Source organism: Raphanus sativus, chromosome 1 (assembly GCF_000801105.2).
Source record: "Raphanus sativus cultivar WK10039 chromosome 1, ASM80110v3, whole genome shotgun sequence".
In the NCBI taxonomy this organism is placed as follows: Eukaryota; Viridiplantae; Streptophyta; class Magnoliopsida; order Brassicales; family Brassicaceae; genus Raphanus; species Raphanus sativus.
In genome coordinates, this window is record NC_079511.1 from 23,358,728 (window position 1) to 23,373,338 (window position 14,611).

The 14,611-nt window shown below is 33.1% G+C and overlaps 1 protein-coding gene and 1 pseudogene across 1 annotated transcript; one reads left to right on the forward strand and one right to left on the reverse strand.

Annotated features, from left to right (window-relative positions):
* Window positions 1-6,704: 6,704 nt before the first annotated feature.
* Window positions 6,705-7,202, reverse strand: LOC108832354 (uncharacterized). The gene has a single exon (XM_018605844.2). It carries the CDS (start codon window positions 7,200-7,202, stop codon window positions 6,705-6,707), a length of 498 nt encoding a protein of 165 aa, XP_018461346.2.
* Window positions 7,203-9,708: 2,506 nt separating this feature from the next.
* LOC108832355 (probable disease resistance protein At1g15890) lies at window positions 9,709-11,774 on the forward strand (annotated as a pseudogene).
* The last annotated feature ends 2,837 nt before the right edge of the window (window positions 11,775-14,611 follow it).

Consider the following 14,611-nt stretch of genomic DNA (forward strand, 5'->3'; position numbering starts at 1 on the left):
AAGTGCTTCTGAAATGGTTAGACAAGAGAAATTTGTGACCTCCTTTCCTTTGGTTCGAGTATTGCTGCGACTCTCTTTCATATAATTTTTTTCCCACTATTAATATAACTACCAGCTTTTGACCCGTGCGAATGCAATACTTTTTAAAAGCGCTTTTCTTGTTTTTTCTAAAAAAAACGAAAAGATAATCCATTGGAAAATAAAAAATATGCATATTTTTCAAAAATATATTGCTATTTGTTTTCATATCAATATTAGGGTTGGACGAAAGATCTAGATCCGAAGAATCAAACCAAACCAGATCTGAAAAAGTAGTACCAGATCCGAACCAAAATTGATCAAATATCTGAATTATTCAAAATTATGGTACTTAGAGAACCAAAACCGAATCTAATTCGAACCTAAGTATTTCGAGTACCCAAATGTATCTGAAATAGATATATATATATATATATATTATTTATTTTTAGAATTAATTTATATAAAAACATGCAATATATATATGATATTTTTAATTTGGTTTTAATACTTGAAAATATACACAAATAGTAAAAAGTAAAAATCTAAAATAGTTAAAGTATACTCAAAACACCAAAATACTTGAAAACTATTGATTTTCTATCCAAATATTTAAACCAAACCAATTTATATGTTAATTTAGGTATTCTTACATATGTTATTCAAATTATATGTAAAATACTATTTTATTTATGAATTTTGAGAAAATTAAAGTATACAATGAATTTTAAAAATTTGAAAATAATTTAAATGGGTTATCCGAACATGAATTAAACCTACAAAGATCAAAATCGAACTCGAACCAAAATTTAGAAATACTCGAATAAGACCGAAATTTTTGACCCCAGAAACTCGAAACCCAAACAAACTCGAATTGAATCCGAATTGGTATCCGAACGTCCATCCTTAGTCACTATTATATATCATATATGTGTCATCATATAATTAATCGTATTTTATACGTACCGTCATATAAGTAATCATAAATTTAATAGTATTTTATACGTACTATCACATAAATAATCACATATATTATATTTTTAAAACTTAATGTGAAATATAAAAACCCTAATTTAAGTTGTTATATTAAATTGGGAATTTTGCTTATATATATTTAAAACAATTTTTTAATAATGATTAGTGGAAAATATTTTAGTAAAAAATCAAAAAATTTTTTTTTGAATAAATGTTAAATTTTTATTCAGAAAAAACCTTTGGAACATTAATGCTTCCTTATGCTGAAAGACTTTTAAAGAAAAAGAACTTTTTAAATCTATACAATAATGAACTTTATGTTTCTGGTCTCATCGAGAACCAGAATCGCAACCCATCCTCCATACTATTATCTCCTGCTCTCCTAATAGATAAAAATCTATTTCGAACTGCTCTATCAATTATCCTACTCATTGTACTGTGAGGCTTCAAAACTTATCCATGTCTTCTTCTTTTTTTTTTTGAATGAAATGTTAAATTAGATTCAAAAGAAAAATGAAATTGTTTACAGCATGAGCCACTTTAGCTAATTAATTTGCTAAACAAAACCACATAAACAATTATGTTCGTACGGCTTCGATCCATAGCTGGAAAGCACGATCAAGTCTCCTGTCTTGTGCTCTGATGGACATAACTCTGATTTTTGACCAGTCTATCAATCACTGCAAAGAGAACTTCTTGAGATCTAGGTCTCTCTCCATGCCTCCGACAGTTTCTTTCATGCCAAATCATGTAGATAGTGGCTTGGAAAACATAACGAACAAGGAAGCTCCTGGTTCTGGTTAGGTTTGGCTGCTGTATGAAAGACAGAACCTCCATCCACTCATCCGAATAACCGTTACCCATAAGTACATTCATCAGTTTGCTCCATAGTGATGAGGTAAACGTGCAGCTGAAGAAAAGATGGTTTCTCGTTTCCAACTGCTGAATACACAGTACGCACTTTCCGTCTATCCCAGCGTTCCATGCCTCCATTCTATCTCCCGTGGGGAGCCGGTTATGGATAGCTAGCCAACTACAGAACCTATGCTTCGGCGTAGCATGCGTGAACCAGATTCCTCTATGCCAAGAGACTGGATCTCTTTTTGTTCTGATGTGATTCCAAGTTTCTGAAGTTATAAACTGTTCCTTGTAAATGTCGTGTTCCCCTTTCCAAAGAACAACGTCCTCCTCTTCAGAGCGAGATAAAGACTGTAGCTGGTTCTCAACTTGAATAAGGCCTGCAGAGCGATGAATTCTTCGTCTTCTCTTTGTCCAGGCGGTGTGAACCGTATCATGTTGCCTTATGCCTGTATCAATCTGACCCCTTGTGCCCAACTTATCCATCAAGCAGCCTAAAGGAGACCACTGGTCATACCAAAAAGACGTCCCTTTCTCGTTATGAACCTCTACTCTGCAAAATTCTCGAGCCAGGTTTCTAACTTTCAAAATTTTCCGCCACATCCAAGAACCTTTTTGATCGTTTTCTTTCACAGCCCAAATAGTCTCATTCTTTAGAAGAGTGGAGTGAATCCATCTGACCCAGAGCGATGTTTTGTTTGAGATTAACCTCCAGAAAAGCTTTAAATTGGTAACCTTGTTCATCACTTGCAACGAACGAAGACCAAGGCCACCTTCTTCTCTAGGTCGGCAAACCTCTTCCCAACACAACTTTGCTTTACGTGGATTTAGCTCGCTTCCTGACCATAAAAAAACAGAACAGATCTTGTCAATTTCTTGTATACACGCCTTTGGTAGACGAAAGGCTAATAACCAGAAACTGGAGATGCTCCATATAATTGAACCAAGAAGCTCAAGTCTGCCTGCATAAGATAGGTACCGGTTTTTCCATGAACCTATTCGCGTTCTTATTGTTTCGATGAGAGGTTGGTAATCAGAGCTGTTCATACTTTTAGTGGTTAGTGGTAACCCCAAGTAGCGCACCGGTAGTTGATCTGTTGTGAAGTGAAATTTATTTTCCAATTCCATCTGGATATCTTCGAGTACTTTGCAAACTTGTCAAACACGTCTACTATGCCTTCCACTGATCGCACTTTCCCATCTGTTACCACCATAAGATCATCTGCAAACGTCAGATGAGTTAGACTCAGACCTTTACATCGAGGATGATAGCCAAAGTTCCGAGCATGTGCCGCCTTGTCAAGAAGTTTAGATAGAACATCCATTACAATAACAAACAGGTACGGAGAGAGAGAACATCCCTGTCGCAATCCCCTCTTGCTTTGGAAATAACCAGACAGCTCGCCGTTAACTTGGACTGACAAAGATGGTGTTGATATGCATAGAGAAATCCAGTGAATGAACTGATGGGGAAAGTTCATATCTCTTAGAGTATTAAGGAGAAAGGGCCATTGAACAGAGTCAAAGGCTTTGGAGATATCAATCTTGATGGCACAACGAGATGAGATATTGTCTTTGTGGTAATCCTTGACGATTTCAGTAGCGAGCAGGAGATTTTCAATCAAAAGTCTCTCACTAACAAAGGCTGACTGGTTTGCAGAGATAAACTGAGGAAGAAGACGCTTTAGACGATTCGCAATAAGTTTTGATATGAACTTGTATAGCACATTGCAGCAAGATATCGGTCTATAGTCCTTCATCTCATTGGCTTCAGTTGTTTTCGGAATCAAAGCTAATATGGTTGAATTTACTCCTTTTGGAAGGAATCCTTTCACAAAGAACGCCTGAACTGCGATAACAAACTCAGGTCCGATGATATCCCATGTTGCTTTATAGAACTCAGCATTAAACCCGTCCGGTCCTGGCGACTTATTTCTAGGCATAGCAAAGAGAACATCTTTAATCTCTTGTGGCGTTACCGGTTGCACTAGATTCTGTGAGTCTTGATCAGAGCATCTAAAGGAGAGGAGGTCATGTAACTGCGAGACACCCATACCAGTGTAGTCCTCAGGCTGATATTGGAGGAATTCTCGGAAAAAGCTCTTTGCTTCCTCCTTGATGCCATTATCATCATTTACCAATCTTCCAACCCGACAACGGATCTCTCTGATACCATTAACTGCTTCTCGAGTAGCAATGGCTCTGTGATAGGTCTTATTATTCTGATCCCCAATTTTCAGCCAGTGTAGTTTTGACCTCTGCTTGAGAAAATTTTCTTCAAGTCTAGCAACAAATTCCCATCTTGCAAAAGCTGCATTTTCCAGTTCCTGATTTTGTGTCGAAGGGAACTGAAGGTTTAGCTCTTGCTTTTTACAAAGATCCTCATAAGCTTCTCTAAATTTTTTGACCAAATTCCCATTCTTTCTTTGGCCAGAGATCTGATTACCGGTTTCAATTCCTTGAGCTTCTTTGAAAAGCAAAATAAGGATGATGTTCAGAGGAATATTTGTTGTGTTTCTGCCCAGAACATTTTCACCGTGGGCAAGAACTCTTCTAGAGTAGTGACTGCATTCACAAACTTAAAAGGCTTTCTTTTGGTTTGACTCTCCGGCACGGTGAGATAAATACGACATCGCAAGTGGTCAGAGCAGCCACCAGCTTCAAAAACAGAATAAGCCTGAGAAAACCTCTGGTTCCATGCATCATTAACGAGAACGCGATCCAGTTTCTTCGATATAAGATCATTACCTCTTTTATTATTCCAAGTAAAAAGAGGACCATGATACACCATATCCACCAAAGAACAATGATTGACCATGTCTTGAAATCTTCTCATTCACAAAGTTACTGCTGGAGAGCTATCAAAATTTGAATGCTCTGCCATATCCAAAGTTTCATTAAAATCTCCCAAAATTATCCAAGACTTAGGACCAATGATTGGAGAGTTATGATGATCACATAAATCTCTCCACAATCCTTTCCTTTTTTCCGCGTTGTTCGACGCATAGACAAAAGAGCAGAAGATTTCCTCCTGCATCGATTCAAGCTTAACTGAACAAGTGATCACTTGACTACTCTTGAAAAACGGAGTGAGCCTCACATTGTTCTTCCATACTACCCAGATCCTACCCAAACGATGATGCTCATAGTTTGTCAGAATCGACCAATCTCTAAATATAGATTCCATCAAAATTGGAACTCTACCTTCTTTTACCTTTGTTTCAATCAAACAACCAAAATCAAACTGCCTCTCCTCCAACCACTTCTTTATTACGGAATGCTTAATAGATTTATTTAAGCCGCGGACATTCCAAAAGAAGCACGACATATTATTGTTTTTTGGAGGAACGTTTCCTGCTTGCGCCACTAGGTTTTGTATTCCTAGGCACAGCAGACTGTGAGCTTACACGAAGTGTTACTCTCGTTGGTCGGCCTGGTTTTGTTACCTTCCCGTCCTTTTTAAGTTCCTTACTTTCACCATCATGCTGCAGAATTTCTCCCTCCTCTGCATCTTCCCTGATGTTTTCAGTAGAGAGATTACCATCTTTCTCTTCTGTTTCCTGAGTCGTGCTCTGTGTATCCTCATCTTCCTCTTCTGCTAATAGCTGAAATCGGGATGGGGAGATTACTGGTTGAGTTTCCTGCATCTCTACTGATCGTCCAATTTTCCCCGGTGAAACACTCGACCAGTCTTTTCCTGTCTCCATTCTGTTTTCAGCCTCCGTAGTTGCTTGGTCATGTGGATAACCTTGAACTTCAAAGTTTATATTCTTTGCCACAGCAGGCGCCTCCTTCTCCACTGATGCCTCTGAATGTTTGCCAACTTCCCTCTCTGTGGCAGACTCGGAAACTGTTACCACCTCCTCCATAACCTTAGTTGGGTGCATCTCCTCAACTGTTTCTCCCCCTTGGAGTCTCACTTCCTCGACTGGCCTTTGCTCATGGGTACCAGTTTCCTTACCCTGTTCAAGTACTTCTTTAGTTTCATTCATTACTTTTTTAACGCACTCTTTATCCTTATGTCCCCATTTCGCGCAAAGAGAGCACTTAGTAGGAGTCCAAGGATAAGAAAACTTGATGTCAGCATTGATCCCAGTCTTGGAACGGAAGCGAATGCCAGAAGGCAGTGGTTTTGTCATATTAGCATTAACGAAAACCTTTGCCTCCTCGAAATTAGAACATAACTCTGTTTCCGGGTGTAGTCTAACCGGTTTCCCTACATAGCTGGCTATAAAGCCGAGTCCCTTCCAGGAAAACATGCTATGCGGAACGTTTTCCATTGTAACCCACATGGGAACAATCTTCACTTCTGTTTCTTCATTCTCTTTTTCTGACAGAGGAGCCCATTTAGAGAGTATCATAGGGATGCCCGCAATATTCCACACTCCACGTCGCAGAACACGGATCCTGGTTTGTTGGTCACAGATTCTAAACTTCACCGTTCGTTCATTCACCGCATACACATCGATCTTAATATTTTTGTTTCCCAAAGGCCATATCTTGTTAACAAGAATATGGATCTTAGCCACGTGAGAAGCAAGATCCAGAAACCTTCCTTCAATAAAATCCTCCCACAAGGGGACTGTGTTAACGAGAAGATCGTCGGGTATTTCTACCATCTGAGTACCATCTACATCTTCAACTCTTACGTCATGGCTCACGAGAACATGCTTCTGTTGAACCGCTTTAACAAAAGACTTTTTACCAAACTGTATATCATCCGCAACCTTCAGAGGAGAGCTCTCCGGTACCGGCGCCGCCATGGAGCGATCCTTAGGGCCGTCACAACGCGAAGAAAAACTCAGAACCCTAGAATCGCTTTCAGAATCACCCTCAGAGCTATTTTAGGAAAGTCAAATCATTTCATAAACAATTGCCCAAACATGTGAATAATCATCCCCCATAAGCTTCCCAGCAAGATTCTTCCAAACCGCTTCAGCATACTCACATTCAAAGAAAATGTGATTCCTTGTTTCCATCTCCACATCACAAAAAGAACAACCAACATTTGAGTTACCTCCCCAGCTCATCATCCTGTCCCCCGTGGACAGTCTATTATGATTTGCCAGCCACGCAAGGAAAGCAAACTTCGGTGTCGCATAGGAGAACCAAATACCCTTAGACCAATTACACTCTTCACTTCTGGTTCTCAGAATATTCCAAGTGTGTCTTGTTGAGAATTTGCTCTTGAAGACATTTTCCTTCTGCTTCCAAAGACCAACATCATCAGCATCATTCACCGTACATTTCAATAACTCTTCTTCTATCAAATTCAGAACAGGTTCTCTATGCCTTCTTCTACGAGACATCATCAACACTTCAGCAACCGTTGCTTCCTTACTGATACCCATACTCATATAACCTCTCTCCCCCACCAGATCAATAATACAACCCAACTCAGACCAAGACTCATGCCAGAACAGAGCTTGTTTCCCACTGTTAATTCTCACTTTGTAGAGAGATTTCGCCTTGTGTCTGAATTTGAGTATTTTTTTCCACATCCATGAACCAGCTTGAATATATGTAAAAAATCAATTTTTGAATATATGTATATTTTTGAATCAATTTTTTGATATAAATCAACATTAAATTTTAAATTTTATTTTATGATTATTTTATACAAAAATAAGTAATTAAATTGACCAATTTTCATATATTTTAAAACGGGTCCAGATATATATTATCTGATAATATAATGAACTTTCAGTTTTTCTTAGTAGCATGAGCTAATTATTTATTTTATAATATACTACTATCCAAAATAAATCATATCAATAGCAATATTCAAAAGCTTTATAAGCTACATATGTTAGGGAATATATGTTTCTTTTTATAAATCAAATCAATAGCAATATTCAAAAGCTTTATAAAAAGAAAGTTTAAATTAAATGTGTTTCGTTAATCATAAAAGTTTGAATAATGGCAGATACATTTTTATTTAATACATGTAGATACATATATAAACCAATCGGTTTAGTATTACTGTGAAGGTTTGTAGCTACGTACATCATAACTTTGGTTTGTAATTTACATCAAGATTTATTATTATTGTGAAAGTTTATACTCCCTCCGTTTCTTAAAGAGTGTCGTTGTAACATTTTTCACACAGATTAAGAAAGTTGTTGAAATATATGTAAGTTGTAATTAATTATAACTCTTTGACCAATAGTATTTTAGATAAATAAAATTATTTATAAAATCAATGCAGTTTACAATTAATTTTCAACTGAAAGTTAGTATAATTTACATTGGAATTGTAAAGTGACACTCTTTGTATAACAAGAAAATGAACTCAGAGTGACACTTATTATGAAACAGATGGAGTATAATTTAGACACTGGTATAAAACTGTAAATCAACCGGTTTATTATTTCGAGGTTTGGAAAAATACACATGACGTTCTTTTTTGGTAAGTGAATAATATGACTATTTTGGTATAAATGTGTTAATTGATTTTTGGTTAATTAGTAGTTATTAGTGCAATGGCTTTCACTAGTAAACTAGATTCTGATCCGCGCTTTTGAAGCGCGAAATATTTTACGATGAAAGATTTCACTAATAATTTAACAAATATTTTGGTTATTTTTAAAGAGTGTGTATTTAAAATATTTTTGCATTTAAATCAGTATTTTTAAATTCAACCCGATTGTGATTATACCGGTTAATCCGGAGATCTGACAATTCAATTTATGTTTTTAAAATATTCATATTAAAAAATCACTAAAACCCGAGACTAACCGATTGAACTGATGGATGACCGATATGTAATCTAATTGGATTTAAATTGTAATAGCGTCATAATTTGTAATCTTATAATCGAAATTTTAAAGTTCACTATTTTGCAATTTATGAAATTATGACGTTTCTACAAAATTTTAAAGAGAAAATGATAGATATAAAATAACTAAGATTAATTATTGTATTATTTGGAAACACTGATAGTAATATAAAAAATATATTGTTTGGAAACATTGATAGTAGTATAAAGAAATAAGTATATTGTTTGGAAACATGGATAGTAGTATAAAGAAATGAATATTAGTGACTTAATGTATGTTTAACTATAAAGTATAAAAGTGTATTTAATTTAAAAACTTACAAAATAAATGTTAGGTCCAACAGAATGTTTCTGTTTTAATAAGATTGATATTTAAAATAAGTAAATATTATTTTCTATTTGTACTTCACTTTTAATAGGATAAACTAGATTATGATCCGTCCAAAAAATGCGGATATATTTTTGTTTTACTTTTTAGAAATTTAGGTTTTTTATTTAGTTTTTTTTGTCATATTTATATTTTTCTTTGTATAATATTTTTTATATGATTAATAAGAATTTCTAATCTATTCTAAATATTTGGACCAAACGTATATCAATAAGTCATAATGCTGTTTTAATAAAATAGATCTGAAAAAAATTAATTCAAATATTAATTCAGTTGTGATTTGAATTAATTATAATAACAAATATAAGTTTTGAAAGATTTCACAATAAACGTTGATAAAAAAAGATTCATAATACGTTCTTTTGAAATATTTCACAATAAATATTCTTTTAACTAATCAGAATATTCGTGATTTAAGTAAGTAAAACGTGATTTGTAAGAATAATTATTGGTCATTTAATCTGATTAAAATCTTTAGGTAACAAATAATATATTTTTTTTGTTAACTAAATTGGACATGATGTGCAAGGTGGTTTGTTAGAGAATATACGGATGATGCTGATTGTTTTTTTTTAACACTGGATTTCTATTTCAAGAGAATCAAAGAGTATCACAATCCCTGGACAGGTACCAAGGGAGATAAGAAAATAAACGAAGGCAAAAAGCAACAACGAAAGAAACAGCACTAAAGATGAGGCCATTCTCGTCCAAGAGCAAAACAAGGGATGATGCTGATTGTTATCTATTTAATAATGGTGATTGGTTAAATGTAGGAAAGGTTAATAAATTGTTATTGGTTTAATTGTGAAACGAAATTATTAGTTTAGATATGATGGACCAAAATTATCTTTAAATTTTGGTCAATCTATTTTGACTCATTTAAACTAATTGTCAAAGTTATAAGAAAAAAAGATTTTAATCACAAAGGATTGTAAATATAAGAAGAACAACTGGTTGAAAAATTAATGTAACAATAATTATGAACCGAAAACATACAATCCTTTAATTTTATATATTAAAAAATTACTTAGACAACAAAAATATATTATGGTTCGGTTTTGATATGGTAAGTTTTATAAAATTGTTATAAATAAGTATGAAACTTTGATTAGTTGTATTTGATTCTCTAGAAAATATCAGAAAAAATAAATTAGTGGCATTGAAAGTTTTGAACACGTACATGGTAGGCAGTTGGGATATATATAAAGTACAGTGAAACCTCTATAAATTAATAATGTTGGGAGTACACCAAAACTATAATTTTTATTAATTTATAGAGATTATTAATTTATTAATATACTAATTGAACCAAAAACTCAATTTGAGACTATAAAATTATATTAATTATATTAAGATTCTTTCGATTTTGAAGTTCAGCTATGACGGTTTAGAGGATGAAAAGGTGAAATCATGCTTCATGTATTGTTCTTTGTTCCCGGAAGATTATGAAATAAAGAAGAAGGATCTGATAGAGTATTGGATCAGCGAAGGAATTATAAAAGGAAAGAGAGATGAAGATGGAAGTAACAACAAAGGTCATGTTATAATTGGTTCGTTAGTTCGTGCACATCTATTAATGGAATCCGAAATTGGATTCACACCTGCGGTGAAAATGCATGATGTGTTACGTGAAATGGCTCTTTGGATATGGTCTACTTCTGAAAAAGAGGAAGAAAAACAGTGCGTCAAAACAGGTGCGAAGCTAAGCCGTATACCAGATGACATTAACTGGTCAGATTTGAGAAGGATCTCGTTGATGAGTAATCAAATTGAAGAAATATCTTGCTGTCCCGAATGCCCCAACCTTTCGACTCTATTTCTCGGGGATAACGATCTGAAGGTTATACCGGGTAAATTCTTTCAGTTTATGCCAGCCCTTGTCATCTTGGATCTTTCGCGTAACCAAAGTCTTAGGGACTTGCCGGAAGAAATTTGCAGTTTGATTTCATTGAAATACCTCAATTTATCATTCACAGGTATAAGTTCGTTATCAGTTGTTTCGTTATCAGTTGTTTTGAAGGGGTTGAGGAAACTAATAAGCCTGGACCTGGAGTACTGTAGCTTACTTAAAAGCATTGATGGGATAGGAACAAGCTTACCAAATCTTCAGGTGTTGAAACTATTTCGCTCTTGTCATTATATTGATGCAAGATCGATTAAGGAGCTACAACTTTTAGAGCACTTGAAGATTTTAACAGTAAGCGTGAACGATGCTTTAATGTTGGAAAGTATCCAAAGAGTGGAGCGATTGGCGAGTTGTGTTCAACGCCTTTGGATTTACGATATTTTCGCAATGGTTATAACATTAAACACGATAGCTCTAGGTGGTCTTCGACAACTTGAGATTGTGGATTCCAGAATCCCAGAGATAAAGATAGATTGGAAATGCAAAGAGAAAGAAGATCTTCCTCCTCCGTGCTTCAAGCACCTCTCCAGTATTGTTGTACATGATTTGGAAGGTCCAAAAGAATTGACCTGGTTATTATTTGCTCCAAATCTCAAGAATCTTGAGGTGAGATATTCAGAAAGCCTAGAAGAAATAATAAACAAGGAGAAGGGAATGAGTATTGGCAATCTGCATCCTGACATAAAGGTTCCCTTTGCGAAGCTAGAATCCTCACTTTAAGGGGTTTGCATGAATTACAGAGAATATGCTCAAATCCTCAGGCTCTTCCATCCCTGAAAAATATTTTTGTCAAAGACTGCCCAAAGCTACCGAGAGCTGCCACGGAGTTTCCAAGGAACGAAGAGGAATAAGGAAGATGATGAATGAGGCTCGGAAGCCCCAGTTGCATATGTCATATGTGTGTGTGAGTGTATCCACTCTCAGGTCTTAAACTTGATGTTCGGCTTTTGCTTGAATGTCCTTGTTGCATTTCTACTTCTCTCCAGTTTGATACATTTTCATCAAAGCCTTCTTTCATTTGTGTTTTTTCTTTTCTTTTCGATTCATGGATATCTTGATTGATGCTTGCCAATGCCATGGCTGGTGTTTCTGAACTTGGTTTTATGTTCTGCTTTTGCTTGAATGTCATTGTTTGTCAATTTTGTTGTATTTCTCAAAGCTGGAAAACCTCATTGTCTTTTCGATTCATGGATCTCTGACGCAAAACCTCATTGTTAATTGTAAGAAAACGACAGTGGCGTCTTCTTCAGTTTCTGCAGCTTCGTTAAGCTTTGAGTATCATATCATGGTGGTCGGCGAAAATTGCTTTAATACTTGATTGATGCTCGCCATGACTGTTGGTTAATGGCTTTTCTCTCTTCTTTGAATTAAAAGAGCTAAGATAGAACAACACATAGAGGGAGGGCATCTTAATTTGACAAAACTTTGGGACTTTATTATATCAATACTATTAATTTAGAAGCATGACCGGTTGATAAATATTTAGTCTAACTAATTATTTTCTTAACCTACTTTAAAAAATAAACTAACTCTTTTTTAACTGCATCTAAATCTATATATTTCATACCTGTTATGTAAATTGTAACCTCTTTTTTTCCTATACTCTAGCAATCCATAACTGTTATGTATTAGAACTTATAATTTATTTATTTCATTTTAAAATAGTTGTTTAATTAACCAATACAGATTCTGTAAAAATTATATTTTATTCTTTCTACTCAATCAAAAACGCAGGGTGAGTAAATTCTTATTCACTCTTAATTGTTTGTGGTTTCTTGGTTAAATTAAAAGAACCCAAATGGCTTTTTAATGCTCTGACTTTTGTATTTTTATTTTTGGGAAATATTAACACTATAATCAAAATTTAGGCGGTTTATAAAGCCCAGCTTCATACTCCATCCGTACTACTTTAAATGGTTTTTAAGTTTTTTTGCACATAGATTAAAAAAATAAAATAAAAATTCTATATAGTTTGTTTTGGTTATATAAAATATCATTAAATGAAACTCATTCAACCAATAAAAAACTCAGCATTTTGTAATTAGTTACAAAATTTAAATAATATTAAATTCTATCTAGAATAATGAGAACATCAATTATTTTGAAACAAAATTTTTTTCTCTTAACACCAATTAAAATGGTACAGAGGAAATATTCCATTAAATAGTGAATAGCTTTTCAATGTCCCATTTAATCAATACATTTTACATTGAAAACAAATACTCCCTCCGTTTCTAAAAGATCTATATTCTAGAAAAAATTGTTTCAAAAAGATGTATTTTTATGTTTTCTATACAAAAATTACAAATTTCAATAATATAAATTGAATTTATTGAAAGACTATTGGTTAAAATGCATTGGAATTTGATAATTTCTAAAAATAATGTATGATTGATGTATTTTATTAATATGTGTGAAAACACCAAAAACATATATCTTTAAGAAATAGAGGGAGTATTATAAATCCACTTCGCAAGCCCAGAAATTTTAAATTTATTGTATAATCAAATATCCAAACAATAAATGTATAGATGTAATTAAGTAAAATATGAAAACTTGCAATTTATAAAAATAAAAAGTATAAAAATAACAAAAATAGGTTTTGAGAACTAAAAATACGCATTTTGATTATAAAAGAATATGGATTGATGTAAGAATAAACTTGCTTAATAAATTAACGAGAATTTGGCATAATAGTTAACTTAAATTTATAAAACAGTTTTTTTTAAATATAAAAATGAAATGAATATACTTACAATAAAAGTATAAAATAATATACTTGCATATATATATATATATAGGAATCATATATATATATATTTTAACGGTTTATTTTAAAGGATAATTCTCTTAAATAACACTTTTTAAGTTTTTGTCACAAAATAGCACTCAAAAAATAAAATGACCAAAATAGCATCTTTTTGTTTTGAAAATTTTAATTTTAATTTTTTTATTTTAAAAAATTTGAACACATTCCTAAAATCCCACCCCTTAACTCTAAACCCTAAATCTTAGATTAATTAACCCAAAGATTATAAATGCATATTTAACCTTCAATAACCTTCTTTTGGTCATTTTTCTTCTTGTGATGCTATTTTATGACAAAAACTTGGTTTTGTGCTATCATGGTCTTTTCTTTACAATTTTCAAAAATTTGTTTGGTATTCGGGACGGGTAGGATTTGATATTGGTTTTCGGATATAACACTTCAAGAACTGTTCGAGTATAGAGACCAAGTCTAATAGAGTATGAGACTTTGATTTTCGGGTCGATTAAAAATCAATTATTTGGTATGAATATTCTTGACTAATTATGTTAGGTAACTATTAAAAAATATAATATGTTGTAAACTTTAGGAATAAATCTTTAAAATAATTTCTGAATTGCATATAATAAAAATGTATAGTTAAAAAAACTTGACATATTTATATAGTTACCAAATTATATTAAATTAAATTAATTCTAGATTTTGACCCGCCCTTAGAAACGGCGGGTATATTTTTTGTTTTTGTAATTAAAAATTTATATTTCTTTTTGTTTTATAATTAATTTTTGTATAAAATTTTAGTTAAAATATATTTTATAAACACATTAGAAACTTAGTCAAAAGAAAGTAGACACAATATCTAAACCTTTTACAAAAAAATACAAATATGATTATAAAAAAATAAAAAAAAATAAAATTAAA